Source organism: Schistocerca serialis, chromosome 3 (genome assembly GCF_023864345.2).
Source record: "Schistocerca serialis cubense isolate TAMUIC-IGC-003099 chromosome 3, iqSchSeri2.2, whole genome shotgun sequence".
NCBI lineage: Eukaryota > Metazoa > Arthropoda > Insecta > Orthoptera > Acrididae > Schistocerca > Schistocerca serialis.
In genome coordinates this window covers 483,162,891-483,179,764 of record NC_064640.1, presented here as the reverse complement: position 1 = coordinate 483,179,764, position 16,874 = coordinate 483,162,891, and the positions used below count along the sequence as shown (strand labels likewise).

At 41.8% G+C, this 16,874-nt stretch overlaps 1 protein-coding gene across 1 annotated transcript in view; it reads right to left on the bottom strand.

Annotated features, from left to right (window-relative positions):
• Nucleotides 1–16,874, bottom strand: part of LOC126470373 (uncharacterized) — a 502,532-nt gene that overhangs the window by 126,167 nt on the left and 359,491 nt on the right. The window contains exon 4 of the mRNA XM_050098194.1: nt 9,714–9,843. Within this exon, the coding sequence (XP_049954151.1) occupies nt 9,714–9,843 (130 nt within the window). The remainder of the gene's footprint in view (nt 1–9,713; nt 9,844–16,874) is intronic.

Sequence of the window (16,874 nt, the reverse complement as noted above, 5' to 3'; positions counted from 1 at the left end):
TGAAACATGTCGTGTGGAGTGACGAACTATGGTACACAGTGTGGCGATCCGATGTAAGGGTGTGGGTATGGGGAATGCCCGGAGAATGTCATCTGCCAGCTTTTGTAGTGCCATAGTAAAATTTGGGGTCGGTGGTGTTACGGTGTGGTCACATTTTTCATGGAGGGGACTTGCACGCCTTGTTGATTTGAATGGTACTAACACAGCACAGGCCTACATTGATGTTTTAAGCACCTTCTTGCTTCCCACTGTTGAAGAGCTCTTCAGGGTGGCGATTGCACCTTCCAACATGATCAAGCACCTGTTCATAATGCACAGCCTGTAACTGACTGATTACACGACAAGAACATCCTTGCAATGGGCTGACCTGCACAGAGTCCTGACCTGAATCCTATGGAACACCTTTGCGATATTTTCCAAAGCTGACTTCATGCCAGGCTTCACCGACCGACATTGATATCTCTCCTCAGTGCAGCACCCCATAAAGAATGGGCTGCCATTCCCCAAGAAACCATCCAGCACCTAATTGAACATATGCCTGTGAGAGTGGAAGCTGTCATCAAGACTAAGTGTGGGCCAACATGTTGAATTCTAGCATTACAGATGGAGGGTGCCATGAACTTTTAAGTCATTTTCAGCCAGGTGGCAGAATACTTTTGATCACATAGTGTAATTATAGACCGAAAATGGCTTCAATTCAAAGAAATAGTATCAGCAGCAGTTGAGAGATTTATACCAAATAAATTAACAAATCATGGAGCTGATCCTCCTTGGTACACAAAACAGGTCAGAACACTGTTGCAGAAACAACAAAACAAACATGGCAAATTTAACAGTCACAAAATCCCCAATATTGGTTATCTTTTACAGAAGTTTGAAATTTAGTGCGGATTTCAATGTGAGATGCTTATAACAGTTTCCACAGTGAAACTTGGTCTCAAAACCCGGTAGAAAATCCAAAGAGGTTCTGAGCATATGTGGAGAATACTAGTGGCAAGACACAATCAATGCCTTCTCTACGCAATAGTAATGGAGATGCTATTTAAGGACAGTGCTGCCATAGCATAGTTACTAAACATAGCCTTCCAAAATGCCTTCACAAAAGAAGACAAAGTAAATATTACAGAATTCGAATCAAGAACATCTGCCAACATGAGTAACATAGAAGTAGATATTCTCCGAGTACTGAAGCAACTTAAATCATTTAATGAAAGCAAATCTTCTGTTCCAGACTGTATACCAATTCGGTGCCTTTCAGAGTATGCCTATGCAATAGCTCCATACTTAACAATCATATACAACTGTTCTCTTGACAAAAGATCTGTACCCAACGACTGTAAAGTTGCACAGGTCACACTGTCAACATGAATTTAGAAAACATTGTTCTTGTGAAACACAATTAGCTCTTTACTCACATGAAATGTTGAGTGCTACTGACAAAGGATTTCAGATTGATTCTGCATTTCTGGATTTCCAGAAGGCTTTTGACACTTATAGAATATCATCTCAATTATGTGACTGGATTTATGATTTCCTGTCAGAGAGGTCACAGTTCATGGTAATTGACAGAAGGTCATTGAGTAAAACAGAAGTGATTTCTGGCATTCCCCTAGGTATTGTTATAGGACCTTTGCTGTTCCTTATCTACATAAATGATTTGGGAGAGAATCTGAGCAGCTGTCTTAGGTTGTTTGCAGATGACATTGTCATTTGTCAACAATTAAAGTCATCAGAAGATAAAAACAAATTGCAAAAGGCTTAGGAAAGGTATCTGCATTGTGCAGAATTTGGCTATTGACCTTAAATAATGAAAAGTGTGAGGTCATCCATTAAACTTAGGTTACACGATAAATCAGTCAAATCTAAAAAAAAAAAAAAAAAAAGGGTGTTTTTCTTTGCGGCGAAACCTTCTCACGAAATTCCAATCACCAACTTTCTCCTCCAAATACGAAAATATTTTGGTGACGCTGACCTACATATGGAGAAATGCTCACCACAATAAAATAAGGAAAATCAGAGCTCGTATGGGAAGATAGAAGTGTTTGTTCTTTCCGTACTCTATATGAGATTGGAATAAAGGAGAATTACGAACCTGATTCAATGAACCCTCTGCCAGGCACTTAAATGTGATTTATGGAGTATTCATGTAGATGTAAATGTAGAAGGGAGAATAAGAGCAAAGGAACAAGTAGGGTGAGGGTTGAGCCGGACCACCAATCACAAACAGCCACTGCCCATTTTTGGTAGAGGAGGCAACAAGTTACCCTGTCAACCCCTCAATGGGTTGACAAGGCTGAGGTGCCCTTCCTTAGAGAGACTGATAAACACCCCCCCCCCCCCCCCCCCATCAGTAATAAACCCTAAATCCAGGTCAGCCATTGAGGCATCATCTGCTAACACTAGAAATATTAAGAGCCTGCCAAACGGTGGCTGGGATAGGACAGTCCAACAAAATTTGAACTATCATCAGACAGACACCATAACAACAATGGAGTGGATCCTTGTGACAGAGGTGGTGACTGTGAGTCAGCCAAGTATGGCCAATGCAGAGCCAGCAAAGGATGATGGAGTCCTTGCAAGAGATCCACAAGGAGGACAACCTCAAATTTGTGCTCTCCTTCATCATGTGTAGATTTGTTTGGCAAAGTCAGAGTATGCCATTCTGTATTCCAAATCCTTCAAACTTGTGGCATGATATTGATTGAAGATCTGGTTCCAGAATGCTGATCTCAAGATACTGCATGCCATTAGCCAATTTGGCCAGCCTGTCAATTCAGTGATAATTATCATGAGATAACTCCTGTGTTCCAGTTTCTACTGTTACATAGCCTAAATTTTCTATTTCACTGTCACAAAATTATTAATTAATACCATATTAATACTATATGACATAATCAAATGAAAATAAGCAAAGCAGACTAATTTTCATGTCGAACAATTGCTCACTTCAGATACTGTTTGAATAGTAAAAATGGCAGCATTAAGTCTTTGAACAAGATCCTGAATGTGGGCTTTCTACGACAGTATACTATCTATCTGGGTACTTAGGAATTTGAACTGTCCAGTTTCACTAATCATATGCCCATTTTGTGAAATTAAAACTTCAGGTTTTGTTAAATTGTGTGTTAGAAACTGTAAAGGTTGAGTCTTGCTGTGATTTAGCATTAGTTTATTTCCTACAAGCCATGAACTTAGGTCGTGAACTGCAGTATTTGAAACCAAGTCAATGCTGCACACAACAACCTTTACTATCAAGCTGTTGTCATCAGCAAACAGAACTATTTAAGAGTTACCCATAATACTAGAGGGCACTACTCACTGAGACAGTATGTATTAGAACACAATCAAGGGAGACATGTTTGATAAAATGGAGAGTTCTAATAACTGCTGTCAGCTCTACCATAAACACACTACTTGTTCCAGCCAGTGAATGATGTTCTATACCTCCAGGAGATGAAAGAGCATATACCAAGTCATCCACAACTTTAGAGCAATCAGTGTAAAATATAATAGCACCCTGGAACTCTTGAAGAATTGGGCATAACAGATGATGGAAGGTCATGGAGGTGAAGGACTTCAGGACCTGGGAAGATGGTGGTACTAGTCCATGGTCTGCGCACCACTGAAGGAGGAGTACATGAGAAAACAGAGAGAGAACAAATGAGGAAGTGGAGATGGATATCTTGGTAGAGGTAAGCTAGGCACACTCCAACTGGTAGACCCACCCGAGGGCAAGTATCAGGACAATGATACCCCTTGTATGTAAAGAGAATTGGATACATGGGAATATCAGGGAAGTGTTGAATGGTGATTGAATAGGAGACAAAGAGCTGACACCATTGAATTTTAAGGGGCAAGAACCCTGTTTCAGCATGGAAACTGGCTGTGGGACTAGTACAAATGCTACCAGTGGCCAGACACGTCATGATGGTGGATTGGGTCTAACAGCTTAAAAGCTGAAGGAGCTGCCGAGCCATAAACCTGGCAACCGTAGCTCAGTCGGGATGAAGCCAGGACCTGGTAAAAGTGGATAAGAGCAGCATGATCCACACCCCCAAGGTGTGTGGGTAAGGAAGCAGAGAGCTTTAAGCTTCTACATACAGCTAGTCTTCAGGTAACAAATATGAGGTATCCAGGTCAGCTTTTCATCAAGAAGGAGATCCAAGAAACAGGACTGTGCTACAACATCCACATGCTGTGTACCTCCTCCGTAGAGTTTTGGGTCAGGATGGCAGAAATGTATGTCCCATGTTTTTCTTAGAAGAGAATTGGAAACCATGGGAAAGAGTGTAAGCAGAGGCACAGCAATGGCATCTTGGAGCTAGTGTTCAGCAGAGTCTACTGAGGGGGAGTTGTGCCAAACACAAAAATCATCAACATGCAATGGAGGGATGACCAGCAGCCCCATAGTGATCAGTAATTCATTAATGGCAATGAGGAGAAGAGTGACACTCAATATAGAGCCCTGTGGGGAACTGAGTGAAGTGCTGAATCTAACTTGGAACAAGTGATGGGATGAATGAAAACTGGTAGGTAGCCTTGAAAGCCCCAGTCATGAAGGGTGAGTAAAGTGTTATGATGCCAAGCAATGTCATACACCTTATACAGGTCTAAAAAGATTACAACAAGATGTAAGCTATTGAGAGAGATTGTGTTCATGACTGACTTACACATTGGTTCAACTATGCTATCTCACCATTGTGAGGGAAAGGCACTGTGCAGCCAAAGACAGTTCAACATCCTGAGGAGATGTTGCCTTTGGGGAATATTCAGGTGTTGGATCATGTGATTGTGAATTGAATCAGGGCCTGGGGCTGTGTAGTGGACTGATGTCTGAGGCCGAAGTAGTTCCTGGTCAGTGAAGGGTCCATTAAGGAATTCAGCTTTGTGGGGAGTGAAATGTGAAGAAATGTCTTCAAATCGTTGCTTCTACAGTAGAAAAGTAGCCAGACAGGAATATAATGGTGATACTGTCACAAAGGTGGGTCACAGGGTGTTCTGCAAAACTGATGAATCAGTACAGAGACCACCCTCTAGTACAAGACCCAGAAAAGCTGTTGATATTGGCTGACCAGAATACCATGGAACTTAGCTCACAGCTGAGACTAAGAGGCATTTGTCTCCAGAGAGGAGACATAGCACTCACAGCATTCCTTCTTACTGGGTTTGATTAAATAGCAAGCCTTAGCCCGAAGTCACTTAGAAGTTATAAGGTTGGTCTATGAAGACTAGTGTTTGAATCACTGTAGGGCTAATCGACTATTCTGAATAGCTATTGCAATGTCTTTGGTCCACCAAGGCACCAAGTCGTGGTGGGAGGAGGGACAGGAAGCGGAAGGGGGAGGGGGAGGGGGACGAGGGGAAGGAGAGGGGCAGGGGGAGGGGGAAGTGGGGAAGGAGAGGGGCAGGGGGAAGGGAAAGCTTCAGAAGGAGAACAGCAGTTTCAGCAGTGTGGATGATCACTTCTGAAATGCTTGTAGTATTTCATCAATGCAATTCAACAGTGAGGCAGTGAATGTTAACAGCAGAGGCATACAAAGGCCAGTTGGCCCTGTGAAGTGCCCAGTGTTGTAGTTGGTCTGTCTGGGTGTGCCAGAGAAATGACTGGATCACCAGGAAAAGGCCATTGCCATAAAGGTCTTCACGCAGTGACTAATGTAGTGGATTGGGGATGAGGCTGTTCGATTTATAGCTGAAAATGTGCTATGGGCAGCCCTAAAATTGGTCAGAAAACTATACTTTAGGAGGCACAGATCATGGTCTATGATCATCTGGTCAATTAGAGGCCCCTGCCAGACTAAGAAGTAGTAGTACTCCCCCACAGGGGGTAGTGCGCACTGAAGCCACAGAAAAGAGGGGGGGTGGGGGGAGTTTTTGGATTAATGTGATCAGTTCAATATAAGTAAGGGGCCTGCTTGGAGGCAGGTAAACTTTGCAACTGGTTATTACTAAGGTGGTCTGCAACACTATTGCCTTCAACAAGATACAAAGTGAATCCATTCGCCAATGACTTCTGCATGATCTGAAGTACAGACCCCTCCAGATGTCCTCTTGGGACCAGCACGGTTATAACAGACTGCACAATAACCATGGAGAATTCAGGAATGGTGGCCAGTGAAGTGCAATTCTGGGAGAGTAATGCAAACCACAGACGAGGAAATAAAGTGGTGGTGTTCTGATAGGTGACAGTAGGACCCATCACAATTTCACTGAATGATCATATGACTGGTGGCCAGGTTAAGCATGAAGGAGCCAGTAGGATCACTCACTCCACAGGATCATGGCCTGTCACCAGTGAGGATATAACCACATCCACAAACATCAGCTCAGAATCCTACTGTATGGAGGTATCTGGTACCTTCAGGGCCTCTGAAAGAGCTTTGACCCATTTCTTCTTTTTCTTTGTCTTCTAGTTAACCTTTGGTGGGCAAGGTTGATTCAAGGAGCTATCCATATTGAGCACAGGGACAGATGATGAGTAGACAGCCATAGGATCCACAGGCCATGGCTCCTTCAGCCGTTGTTTAATGTCAGACCTCTGAGCTGGGTCTTACCAGGAAACCCTGTCACCAACAGATGCCAAAGATGGAGAATTCTTCTCCAGTCAGGTGTGGGGAGGGGGGGGAGGAGGGAACCACATGAGGAGGAGGATGGTGGGAGACCTGGTTTGAGGAATGTTGAGATTGGGGGTGGGGCAGGAAGGGGGGGGGGGCGGCGGGGAAGAGGCTAGGGTAATTGACTGTCATTCCAGAGGATGTAGGTGTGCATATCTATTCTGTGTCTCGGTATATGAGATACAGTCAGTGAATTGGTACCCTTGTATCTTCTGTTGTTTCATGAAAATTGGACACACTGGTGCTAGTGGAGGGTTATATTCCAAACAACTGACAGAAACAGGCATACATTCACAAAGACTATCTTCATGAAGTAATCATCCACTGCTGCCACATTTTGGCTCAGCATGCAATGGGATTACTTATAGCCAAAGCATAAACATCAGGAGCACAACATAGATAGTGGGACATGTGGTTTCCCATCACACCTGTGCTCTATGACCTTAAACTACTCAAGGAGGACATTCCCTCTAAAGACTAAGATAAAGACACCTGTTTCTGCAATGATTACCCTTTTTTTAATTTGTATGTTTGTCAAAATGTATGCCTCACTGCTGAAAATTAGTCCACAGTTCGTCATCTGTATGGTGTTTATGGTCTCTGTCCAAGATTATACCTCGGCCCATGCTCAAAGTTTCATGTGCAGCAATGGTCACATATCTCTTGCCTAGATGTTCACATACTGAAGAGCAGTAGATCAGGCAGCAAAAAAGTTTTAAGTAACAACAAACCATTTCACATTTTCCCCAGAGATTCAACCTCCTCAAATTTGTCTTCAATATTTTGACAAAAATCATAGCTCCATTGCAGTAAATATCTCCCCATTAGCCTGAGTACAGGCCAAATATTGGGTGAAGTATTTTGCTCTCAGATATCTGGCTTGATCTTCTTCCCCTAGCCTAGCAAGGGAAGGAAACCTTGTGGTGTCAGCCCCAACAAGAGGACCATAAAGTTAAGAATGAAAATTTGCAGAATGCTGGATGAAAAGAAAATGTGAGTCCAAAACCAGATCCGAGCACAATCAGTACCAAGAACATCATCCAATGGAAAGGCAGAGAAGAAAAAAGAATAGTAGAAGGATACACTTGCAGCATGGAAAAGGAAGAAGTGCTGCAAGGGTCGGGGCTCTGTGGTGGCCGAGCACAGACTCACAAAAGAGATTTGAGCCCTGCGGAGAACTTGCTTTTAATTTTACTTGTAATGTGGTGTTCTTTAGGCTATATCCTTCTGTAGCAGCTATAACATCACTAACTTTGCCATCTCTCTGTTAAAATATTTTTAATGAAGCATGAGAAGGTCCTACACTCCTTTACCCCTCTGTGTTAGCTAGCTTCATATAACACGTAAGTCTGGACAGTATCAGTATGTAACTGAATCCCTGTTATATTACTTTTTGTTAGATTGAAAACTTTGTTAAACATATTCAGTAGTTTCAAAAACAAATGGTCTCTCTGCAACTCCATCAAACTGCCCCTATCTTGCATTCATTCAGTTGACTGTAGACATTTTCAATGTCAAAAATTGGACAATGAAGGTGAAACACTGTATACTCAACCAAATTATGAATGAAGGTTAGTCCTGTTGACTGGAGGCAATCACTGTCATACAGTCAACCAGATAGTAGGTGGCCAATGCTGCATAGGGGATAGGTCCCAGAGAATTCTAGAAAAAAAGTGTTTCAGAAATTGACAGTCAGCCAACAATCCAGTCGAGAAAATTTTTTAGAAGAAATTCTTTCCATTGGCATGTTAGGAGATTGCAGATTATTACTGCTCTTTGATTAGACACCAATTTATAAAATACAAACATCATGTTGTATACAGACCTTACAGAATGCAGCAGTGGAATGCCTGAAGTGGCACAGAAAAATTGCCACAGTTGACAGATTTTGCCAGCTTGAGTAGATTGCTGGATTCATATAATGTTCACAGTAGTCAAGTTTAATGTCATGTTAGTGATTAGCCCCAACTTTTATAAAGGTTGCACCTAACTACTGTACAATGCTTCCACTATATCATGAATGATTTCCTCTTTCTATTGTTTTTTGCACTTTTGATGTTTACTCTGATGACAACTATATCAAAAAATTTCCAAATTAGATTTAATTCACATTTTTTTTAAAAAATAAGTGTAACTGAAATTCAGTGAAGTGAAGCTGTTGGTTTGAACGCTATGGTGTTTTGCCAGGCATGTTCCAACTGGAGGAGATATGCAATAGCCTTTCCCCAACATATAAATTGATTTACCCTGCCAGTTATAGTGGCCATACAATTTACTGCGTACATGAAACTGCAATGCTGCTTATCATTTTTCATATTAATAAATCATTGTCAGTGGTGAAAGAAGTGGTAAATGAAAGAAAAATACTAAAATCAACTGGGAAATGGATTGTGGAATTTCGTTTTGTAGTTTGGTATTTACCCACTGTGCCACTGAGTCACACCCTATGCTTCTACAAACACTTTTTAACAAAACATTTAACTAATCAACTTTTTTGTGTGTTCACAAGTTCTGTGAAATATAATCTGAATTTCTACCAACAGTTTAATAACCAATGGCTGTTTGTACCAGCTGCTACAATTTACACAGTAAAATAAGACCAAATATATTTCATAAATGAAACCTTAATTTCATTACCTAATTCACACATGTGGCATTCACTCATAACTATGTGTTGGTAAGAACCTACAGGCTTTAGTCCAAAGAACTCAAGACTAATTGAAACCTGCAGTTTTTCTTACCATAAAAATTTGTACTTAGTATTATTACATACACATGCAAATATGGAAATCAGCTATACAGTAACTAGTACTGTAATTGGCACTGGCTGATCCAAGTTCATCTTAACATGAAAATTAAAATCAGACCAAGAATGCTTAACTTCAAAATTAATTTTGAAACTTTCATTCATACTTAAGTACCAATGAAATCTGAGGATTCATCTCTTAACAAGTCAGAGATACAATTACAGCTGATCTCCCTCTTCCCCCCAAATGCCCTGATCCCCCCAGTGGAACATTTATAGATGTATAACTTACACTTAGAGTGTTAGTGGCAAACTAATATGCTATGATTAAGAGTGAACAAATTAATACGTACTAGGGATAATCTCGCACATTTTTGTCACATATACTAGTCCCATCTTCGGAACAGTTCTTAACATCCTCTTTGGGAGTGAAATTCAGGGCCTTATCAGGAAATACAATATCTCCAGCAGATCTCCTGTCAACTGCAAACAGAAAATTTTTTCTATTTTAGTTTCCAGGTATTTAAATAATGTATGTAAGTATATTTTGAATTACATTTATTAGTTTGAATTACATTCATGTAAATCAATTGCTACTTTACGTTTCTTATAGAGCATTCATGGTTTCTTTAAGCACAGAGTGACAAAGTAGTTAGGGTGACTCTTGCATTAGAGCTGCAATACTTATTATTAACTATGTAAGAGAAGGAGGAAGAGAGGGGTTGGCCAAGTTTAACATATTCACTCTATTTTTATGTCTATATGCTTAGGATAAAAACTATCTGGAAGACACAGAGGACTCTGTTATATTATTAAGTTATACCTTCTTTAATTAGGCCCTGTAATTTCAACTTGTAATGAATGAGTGTTGCACGTTGCATGTAGATCCCAATTAAGTTTTTCACTGATAAACTACATAGGAATTTTTTGCCAGTTGCTGCACAGAGATGTTAAGTAATAAACATGTATATAAAAATGAAATGAGCATTCTGTTCAAAGCATTTATTATTGTTATGGATCTCCCATTTGCAAGAATACTAGTTTTCTCTGCCTCTCTACACTGAAATATTACTGTTTGTAGAAGACAGTAATTATAGACAATGTAAGTAGTATGTTGTAATAGTTAAATCACTGGAGGCATCTTCAGGGGACAGATATAAGACAAGAACTAACAGACACTGAATTTCATATGTTGGAATTGTCTCTGCAACACAGAATTTTGTCTAGCAATCCTCATGAGCCCAGAAGTTGGTACTGGAAGGGGAGAATAAGAGAGTTTAAGGATGCAGATGGAATTATCATGAACCACTTAAGCTGATAATGTCTTTTATGCAGGACATTCTGGAACTGGCTGATCAAATTGAACTGTGACCATATAAACAACCACTACCTATGAAATTAAACACCTGAGGCACAATATTCCACCTCTTTTTTGCAAGTCCATTGGCTGCTCAGAACCTCCACTGTAAGATGGGTGATTGTCTTTACTCATTCCATTGCTTGTATTTTGCACAGCATTTTCCATCATCCTATTAATTCACTCACCTTACAAGGAGTAAAATGCCTATCGGCTCCAGCTACTTACTAGAGCAAATTTACTTATTACAATGTAAGTGTGATGATGTCTACATTGAGAGAAGGAAACACACCCAAAACTATGTGTCACCTCTGATAATAATTAGATTAAAATGTAACTGAAGGATGTCAGATACGCCAGTGAATGTTTCAGTTCTGTGAGCAGAATGAGTTGGCACATTGGTCAGACATTGGACTCTCATTTGGGAGGACAGCAGTTCAAATTCCCATCACGCCGTCCACATTTATCTTTCTTGTCATTTAGAATAATCACTTAAGGCAAATTCTAGTATTATTCTGGAAAATACAGTTTGATTCCCTTCCTCAAGATTGAGCTCTCTGAGAATGATCATATCATTAAGGGATGTTCAGGTGAGAATCTTGTTTGCTAACTCTTGCTGTGTGATACTCACTTAGAGCACACTCAAAGTAGGGTGTGGCACACAAACCAATAAAATTAAAGTGCAAATGAATATATGTGGTGTAATTAGCAGTCTCTCAGCAGTTTTGTTAAGTGCAAGGCATCACTGTGCTTAATTGAAGCCCAGTAGACTTTAGCACTGTATGTCAACACCCCTGCAAAAGAAGCAGGAAAAAATGTCAACTTCAGAAATCTATCATCACTGTGATATGTTACCTACAAATCTGAATTGTTTTGGCATTACAATTAACTAACAATATACAGGGTGTCCAGGCTTAGAGGTATACACAAAGAAATGCTTATAATGAAAGAACTCAACATTTTGTGTTGTTGGATAAATATACTATCTATAGACACACTCTCCAAGATGTGATCCTCACCATTTCATTAAGAGCACTGAGTCATATGGTGCATCCACACATACTCCTGACAGTCAAAATGTTGACACCACAACAAAAGGTCTAGTGTGTGCTGTGGTTAGCAGAGCTAAAATCTGTAACACGTATTCAGCAGTGTGCAAGGACAGAATGGAACATGAATCCTACCACATGTAAATCCATTTGAAAGTGGAGCAGAACTCTTTGAGAAATTGGAAGTTTTATTTAAAATGTGGAATACATCCTAAAACACATGCCAATGAAGGGACTTTGGAATATGTGCACAAAACATTTGCTGGACCCTCACATAAATCCATTAGACAAGCTAGTAGGGAACTAGCTGTCTTTTATTTGACAGTGCTTGACATAGTGCACAAATGACTAGTTCCATGCTTACGAATTCCATCTTTTGCATCACATTAAGCCTGCAGGTCACTGCAGATGATGTGATTTTGCTGTTGAAATGTTGCAACATACAGACAAAAACAATGACTACCTCAATGCAGTGCTGTTCAATGATGAATCTACCTTCCAAATATGTGGCCAAGTTAACCAACATAACTGTCAAATATGGGAAGGTGAGACTCCAGGAGAAGTGACAGTCCAGAAGGGACACACCAAAAGATAATGTGTGTTTGGGATTACACAAACGTGATATGATTGATTCAGTTTTTATTATGGAGTCTACAGTGGCAGGATACACCTCTGCAGGCATGTTGGCAAACTATGAAGTTGCAAAGATTCCTCCCAATGCCATTTTACAACAAGATGGTGCCAATTCTACTATCATGGGGATGTACCACATTCCTCCATGACATGGTTCATATACATTGAATCAGTAGGGAGGGGTGGGGGTTACATTGCCTGTCCCCATCAGTCTCCCAATCTGACTCTTCTGGATTTCAGAGCGTGGCAGTTTATAGAAGACATTGTTACAGGACAAAGATTCTTGATGATGTATATTTGAGACAACTGACATATGATATACGCTACTATAGAGGTCACAACACCTGTCATGCTTAGGAACATGTGATGAGAATTGGAGAACCATTTCAGTACCTGTCAAACCATAAATAGTGTCCACATAGAACTGTACCAACATGCATAAAAATTTTTGCATTCCTGTGAATAATGTTGGACAAATAAAGCTATAAGTCTTTATAGGTATTGAAATATAAATGTTTTTGTATATTCTATCCCAGACACACTGTGTAGATTTTCTTAACAAATATGATTGTCATTTTATTCTATCATATGAGTGTATGTAACTTCACATACATTTCTTTAAATTTATCACAACAACAGTATAAAATTTACAATGGCATCATTGTTCAACATTGTCACCATGCTTTTTAATGTATTTGGTCTATCATTGCATTTGCTCTCCAATAACCTCAGAAAGAAAGTTTACCTGTTTACTAGCAAGCCAAATACGCACTTAAACCTTCATCCCTTAAACCTTCATCCCTTAAACCATCTTTAAGTAGACTAAACAAATAGAAATTCAACCTTGCTGATATCAGCACTGTACGCATGATTACCCAAAATCTTGAAATGCATATCTGAGGAGTCTGCATGGTGTGGATGGTGATATCTGGACTTGCATTGTTATGCAAAAATGAACACCATTTGACAATACATCTCAATTTTTTTCTGATTTTTGGGTTCATTTAAAAGAGGAGGAGAGAGGGGGGGGAGACTAAACTGCAAGGTCATTGGTCCCTTGTTCCCAGTAAAATAATTAAACAGTGGAAAGAAGAAAAGACAGGAGATGTACAGCACAATAACAAGAGAAAGGAAGTACCACAAGAATGACAGAAGGACAACCAACACTACTATAGACAAAAACAGGAAAAGAGAACCATATAGAGAAGCCAGAAACAGGGAAAAGGGGTAAAAGCTAGACAGCAGATGATCTTGGCTGACTGACTATGAGAATAAAAAGGAAAAGGCTTCCACTCTGCAACACCTTAAAACATCAACCCTAAAAGAATTAGAGTGGAGAACACAAAAGGTCAAATGACATGTGCCAAAGCATATATATAAACATAAAACCCACCATCGCGTATAAAACGTAAAACTAAATTAGCTGATGAGGCATTGTCAGCTAAAATTAATGGCAATGGGTCCAGTAACTGAAAAGTCCATCGCAGGGCAGCCACAGGAGGACAGCTCACCAAGATATGGGCCACTGTCAATCGGGCACTGAACCAACACTGAGGTGGGTCATCATGGCACAGGAGCAAGCTGTGTGTCACCCAAGTGTAGCCAATGCAGAGCCGGCAGAGAACCACAGAGTCCCTGTGAGAGGCCCGCATGGAGGACTGCCACACATTTTTAGTCTCCTTAATGGCATGAAGTTGGTTGTGTAACTGAGGTTATACCATTTAGTCTCCTAAAGCCGCAGAACCTTGCGGCGTAGCACTGAACGTAGGTCAGTTGCAGAGAAGCCAATCTCCGTAAGCACTTACTATGTAGCCTGTTTGGCCAGCCTGTCAGCAAGTTTGTTGCCTGGGATTACAACAAGACCTGGGGTCCAGACAAACACCACTGAATGACCAGACTGTTCCAGGGCATAGATGGACTCCTCGATGGTCACTATCAAAGGATGATGAGGGTAGCACGGGTCAAGAGCTTGTACGCTGCTCAAGGAGTCAGTACATAGAAGAAATGCCTCCCCAGGGCATCAACAGATGTGCTCAAGAGCACGAGATATAGCCATCAGCTCAGCAGTGAAAACACTGCAGCCATCGGGCAAGGAATGCTGTTCAGTATGTCCTCCATGGACATATGAAAAGCTGATGTCAGCATCAGCCATTGAGCCTTCAGTGTAAACCACTTCGTGGTGTCGGTACTTGTCAAGAATCAAGAGGAAGTGGCAGTGGAGAGCCACAGGGTTAACTGAGTCCTTAGGGCCATGTGAAAGGTCCAGGCGAAGCTGCAGTCTAGGTGTACACCATGGAGGTGTATGTGAATGGACCTCAAGTATAGGTGGTAAGCGCATGGACCCCAGTTCAGAAAGAAGGGCTCAGACACAAACTGCAACTGGAAGCCCTGACCTGGGCCGCCAATGCGGGAGATGAGCTTCCGTGGGTCAAAAAAGGAGATGGTGATTCAGATGTGCAGGAGAACTATGAACGTGTGCTACATAACTGGACAACAGTTGTGCATGCCTAACCTGAAATGGAGGCACTCCGGCTTCCACAATGACGCTGGTCACCAGACTTGTCCTAAAAGCTCCTGTCACCAGGCAAACGCCACAGTGGTGCACTGGATTGAGTAAACGCAACACCAACGGCACCACTGAACCATAAACCACACTCCCATAATCAAGGCGGGCTTGAATAAGGGCTCTGCAGAGCTTCAGCAGTGTAGAGTGAGTGATCTGCACCCCAGTTGGTGTTGCTCAGGCAGTGGAGGGTATTGAGGTGTTGCCAACACTTCCACTTAAGCTGATGAAGGTGAGGAAGCCAAGTCAACTGGATGGCAAAATCCAGTCCTAAGAATCGATATGTCTCCACTACATTGAGTGGATCATCATTAAAGTTTTGGTTCTGGATGAATGGTACGACGTCGACAGAAGCGCATAACGTACAACTTTGAGGCCAAAAATTGAAAACCGTGGGCTACCGCCCATGGGTGCACCTTGTGGATGGCTCAGCAACACCAGTACTGGTGCAGCAGTATGAAATACAGAAGTCGTCTGCATACAGAGAAGTTGAGACAGATGGCCCTACAGCTGCTGCTAGACCATTAATGGCCACAAAAAATAGACACACTCAATATAGAGCCCTGCAGGACCCCATTCTCCTGGATATGGGGGGGGGGACCTATGGGAGCCACCAACGTGGACACGGAAAGTACAAAGCGACAGGAAATTCTGGATAAAAATTGGGAGTGGCCTTGCAGACCCCACCCGTATAATGTGACACGGATTTGATGTCGCCAGGTCATGTCATACGCTTTTTGTAAATCAAAAGAGACAGTAACCAAATGTCAGTGTCTGGAAAATACTGTTCATATGGCAGACTCTAGCGACACAAGATTATCAGTGGTAGAGCGACCCAGGCAGAAACTGCCCTGACATGGAGCCAGTAGGCCACGTGACTCCGGGACCCAACCCAACCGCCGACATACCATACATTCCAGCAGCTTAAAAAGAACATTGGTGAAGCTGACTGACTGACAGCTACCCACATCAAGTGGGTTTTCACTAGGTTTGAGCAGCGGGATGATGGTGCTCTCCTGCCATTGTGATGGAAAGACGCCATCGCACCAGATCCAGTTGAAGATGATGAGGAGATGTCGCTTGTAGTCAGATGAGAGATGTTTAATCATCTGACTGTGGATCCGATCTGGTCCAGGAGCTGTGTCGGGTCAATGTGCAAGAGCACTGAGGAGCTCCCACTCTGTAAATGGGGCGCTATAGGATTCACTGTTGCATTTAGTAAACGAAAGGAGTTTCCCTTCCAGCCGCTGTTTGAGAATGCAAAAGTCTGGGGGGTAATTCTCTGACACAGAGGCTCGAGCATAGTGCTCAGCAAAGTGCTCAGAAATCGCATTTGTGTCGGTAGACAACACGCCATTTATGTTAACACCAGGAACACCTATTGGGGTCTAGTACCCAAAAACAAGTTTGAACTTTGCCCACACTGGGGAAGGTGACGTATGGCACCCAATCGTCGAGACATCTCTCTCCCAACACTCTTGCTTCCGTCGTTTGAGAAGTTGGTGAATGCGAGCATGGAGCCGTTTGTCTTTCGCCAGTGGCACTTTAAAGAGAGGGAGATCGTGTTTTCTGCCGCAGAAACGATTGTTGTAGTCAACTGCTCAACCATCACATCGATGTTCCAGTGTCAGGGAGATTCAACATTGACAGCAGAGGTGAAAGTTCCCCAGTTCGCTTTATTTAAAGCATATCTGGACAGACATCCATGGGATTGGCACTGGGGTAGTGACAGGAAGGTGGGGAAGTGGTCACTACCACACAGGTCGTCATGTGTTCTCCAGTGGATAGATGAGAGGAGTCCTGGGCTGCAAATTGATAAATCAATGGCCAAGTAACTACCTTGAGGCACACTGAAATGTGTGGTGGCCCCAATATTTAAGATGCAGAGGTCGAACCGAGACAGTAAAGTTTC